This window comes from Sesamum indicum, linkage group LG6 (assembly GCF_000512975.1).
Source record: "Sesamum indicum cultivar Zhongzhi No. 13 linkage group LG6, S_indicum_v1.0, whole genome shotgun sequence".
NCBI lineage: Eukaryota > Viridiplantae > Streptophyta > Magnoliopsida > Lamiales > Pedaliaceae > Sesamum > Sesamum indicum.
This window is the reverse complement of record NC_026150.1, coordinates 9386092-9389205: the sequence shown is the minus strand read 5'-3', so window position 1 is coordinate 9389205 and position 3114 is coordinate 9386092. Positions and strand designations below refer to the sequence as shown.

The 3114-nt window shown below is 44.3% G+C and overlaps 1 protein-coding gene across 1 annotated transcript in view; it reads left to right on the top strand.

Annotated features, from left to right (window-relative positions):
• Positions 1 to 293, top strand: part of LOC110012180 (protein ALP1-like) — a 1912-nt gene extending 1619 nt beyond the window's left edge. The window contains exon 4 of the mRNA XM_020695032.1: positions 278 to 293. Within this exon, the coding sequence (XP_020550691.1) occupies positions 278 to 293 (16 nt within the window). The remainder of the gene's footprint in view (positions 1 to 277) is intronic.

The following is a 3114-nucleotide window of genomic DNA, read 5'->3' as shown; positions in this document are numbered from 1 at the left end:
GTTGTAATACCAACTGCTCTATCCCCAATGTTATGTTGGCCTCTTAGCTCTGGGTGACGGTGCTGTTAATGAGGGTTTTCTACTTGTTGTTGTTCGGAACATTTATGCTACTCTTCCTCGCTTCAATTGTATTATTGCTTTTTAATCGGACGTTGTGTTGCGATGTATTCTCTGGCTACGTGTTTTTACTCATTGTTTTCCTGCTAATTGCTCTCTGATTAATATAGCCCGAAAGTTGTATGAGCCCTTTAATGTCTCATTCATTTCTTTGGTGCAGGCATCGGCGAATGTGACGACGGTACTACCAGGCCTTGTGATCCGATTTGGTAAAGCTTGCTATCATGGACTTGGGATCCGACGAAGGTACTAGCAGGCCACGACGACGCGGGCAGAAGAGAGACAAGCCGCAACATCGACGAATGTGGACGACTCTCGAAGAGGAATGCTTGGTGGCTGGACTTAGGAATCTGTTGGTGACAGGTTGGAAATGCGAAAATGGATTTAGGAATGGTTATCTAGGCCAACTGGAGGCTTACATTGCAAGGAGCTTTCCCAACGCTGACATCAAGGCTGACCCACACATTACCTCGAAGTTGCATGTGTGGAAGAAGCAGTACTCGACTCTATCAACGTTGCTCACGCGTTCAGGTTTGGGTTGGGATGAACAACGGAATATGGTCACGGTGGAAGACGACAACGCTTGGAACGATTACGTCAAGGTAATAGAACATTTGATAGCATGCATTCGTTTTCTTCTTTATCCACAAGATGTAGCCGTACTTCTATGCCAATTTTAAGAGGTGACGTTATTTGATGGGTCAGATGGATCCTCACGCAAAGGGAATGCGGTACAAGACATGGCCTCTTTTCAATGCATGGCGAGAAATATTTGGTAAAGACCGTGCTACCGGTGAGCGCAGTGCGGATCCATTCAAGGATGCGAACGAAGTCAGAGATGAGGAGATTGCCGACACTCAAGACTGCAACAATCTGACTGCCGAATGGAATGCAGACGCAAGTCTACCCGGCTTCGACGAGGACCTGCCCTACACATACGATGCGAACGTCGAATACGTTACTAATTCCTCGACTGGTGCAAAACCGCCGGGTAGCACATCATCAGGAAAACGCAAGAGGAGGGAAGTCGGGAACGACATTCCCAAGTTAATTGAAATGGTCTCCACATTTTGCGAGACAGCAAACACGCGTTTGGCATCTCTGACGAGGGTCCTCGAAAGCGAATTTGGTCAGCCCGAACATCGCGCGATGATCCTGGCACATGTAAAGGAGCTTGACTCCTTGGACGAGAATGAACATATAATTGTTGCAAACAGGCTCGTTAATCACCCAAAGGAAATGGAGCTTTTCCTGGCGATGTCGGCAGAGTCTAGGGTGAAGATGGCTCGTCTCATGCTATCAGGAAGGATTTAATTGTCAAGCTTATTTGAAAAGTTGTAGGCTTTTTTGCGTACTCGTATGTCAATGTGAAAATCTGGAAACATTTGCAGCGTTTTGTATGTAATACTTGTGTACCGATTTTTGAGCGTATCTTTGGTCTAGCAGAACATTTTGGACCAGACGCAGGTCCCTACAGCATCGCCGTTTTGCACTTATGGTGTTGCGATGACGTTTATATTTCTGTATGTAATGTACGTCGTATGTAATGAAGGCTGGTTTTAACCTGTTTCCAAGGATATATCACGTCTTATTATACATTGAAACTACACATGAAAATACTGGCGTAATATAATGTTTGGTAAATTTATAAGGTTTGAAAAACATTAACACAACTACCGACGTTCTCTACACGGCTTCGAATACATTTCCCACCACCCAAAATCTTACTTGCAAGACTGGCCAACATTAGGCTACCTTCATTTGCCTTAAGACATCACATCCCATTTGCGGTGCGTCTGAGGATTCCGCGGTGGAGTCGTACAGTCGGGATGTATCTTCACTAGACGAAAGTATAGAATTACCTCCGAAAATTTCCTTCATTTGTTCCCACTTGCGTTCGCCACAATAGTAGTACGCCTTGGCAAAAGGCCTTTCCTGCGATAACAATGTCATTAATTTATTGTAAAGAAAGTTGATAAATTGTGCACAAACAATATCTGTAAAAACAAATGCCGGAATGATGACCCATACTTATGTAGAGAGGGGAAGAAGACAAGTGAGTACAAGTAAGTGGTACCCGGATAATTCTGGACCATTCCTCCCACGGCCCGCGCATCCTATTCGTGTTCTCGTTCCAAGAGATGGAATGATGTGCGATAACTTTACGGAATGTGTGATACCGAACCCTTAAGAGACACAATTTTCGTTTGATGAAATGCCCGTGCCAATTTCTACCTGCGTAAGTGTTTACCTTATCTAAGGCGAAGTTCAACGACGGCAGATCAGCCATTCGTCGATTTGACTGGTTTCTTCCCTTCATCGCCATGAAGGAGAGGGCGTCTATAAACACATCATCCACAGCTTTTGTCCAAGTTCGGGTGTACAAGTATCGTCCCTGACCCATGGGTCTTTTCCTCCTCGGCATTTCCTCCGACTGGATCGGTATTGAAGGAATGGAAACTGTGTTTGCCGTTCTGGTCGTGTGTGTCGTTTATGGTAAGACTTAGTGGGTGAGTAGAAGGGACACGCAAGCGTTCGTAATTGACGAAGTATCGATTCAAATGCTGTGCAAGCGTGTTCTCGGAAAGGAGCGGATTGCATGGACATTTATTGCGCATTAATGGAGTGTGGGAGACGCCGATTATGATATGTGAACGATTTAAATGTAGCCCTCATGCGCCTACTCAGCTGTTCGTTTTCATACGGGTTACAGATATGCATCGTGAAAAAAAGAAAACGAAGGACATAATGCAAAAACCATTTGGAGTGTGTTAGTCGCGTTGCAGTATGAGTACATTAATAACTGTGTTAAATAATTTCAATCGGTTTATGTTATCATAAATTAAGCATAATTAGTCACTTACTCCGTTGTTCTAAGTGGTAATAGAGAAGATGCCGCGGATGTTAGGGGATATAGAAGGTATTACAATGCAGAGTATGGCATGGAAACGTTTACCTAATCATAACCAACATCCATTCATCATTCGATTAGTACAG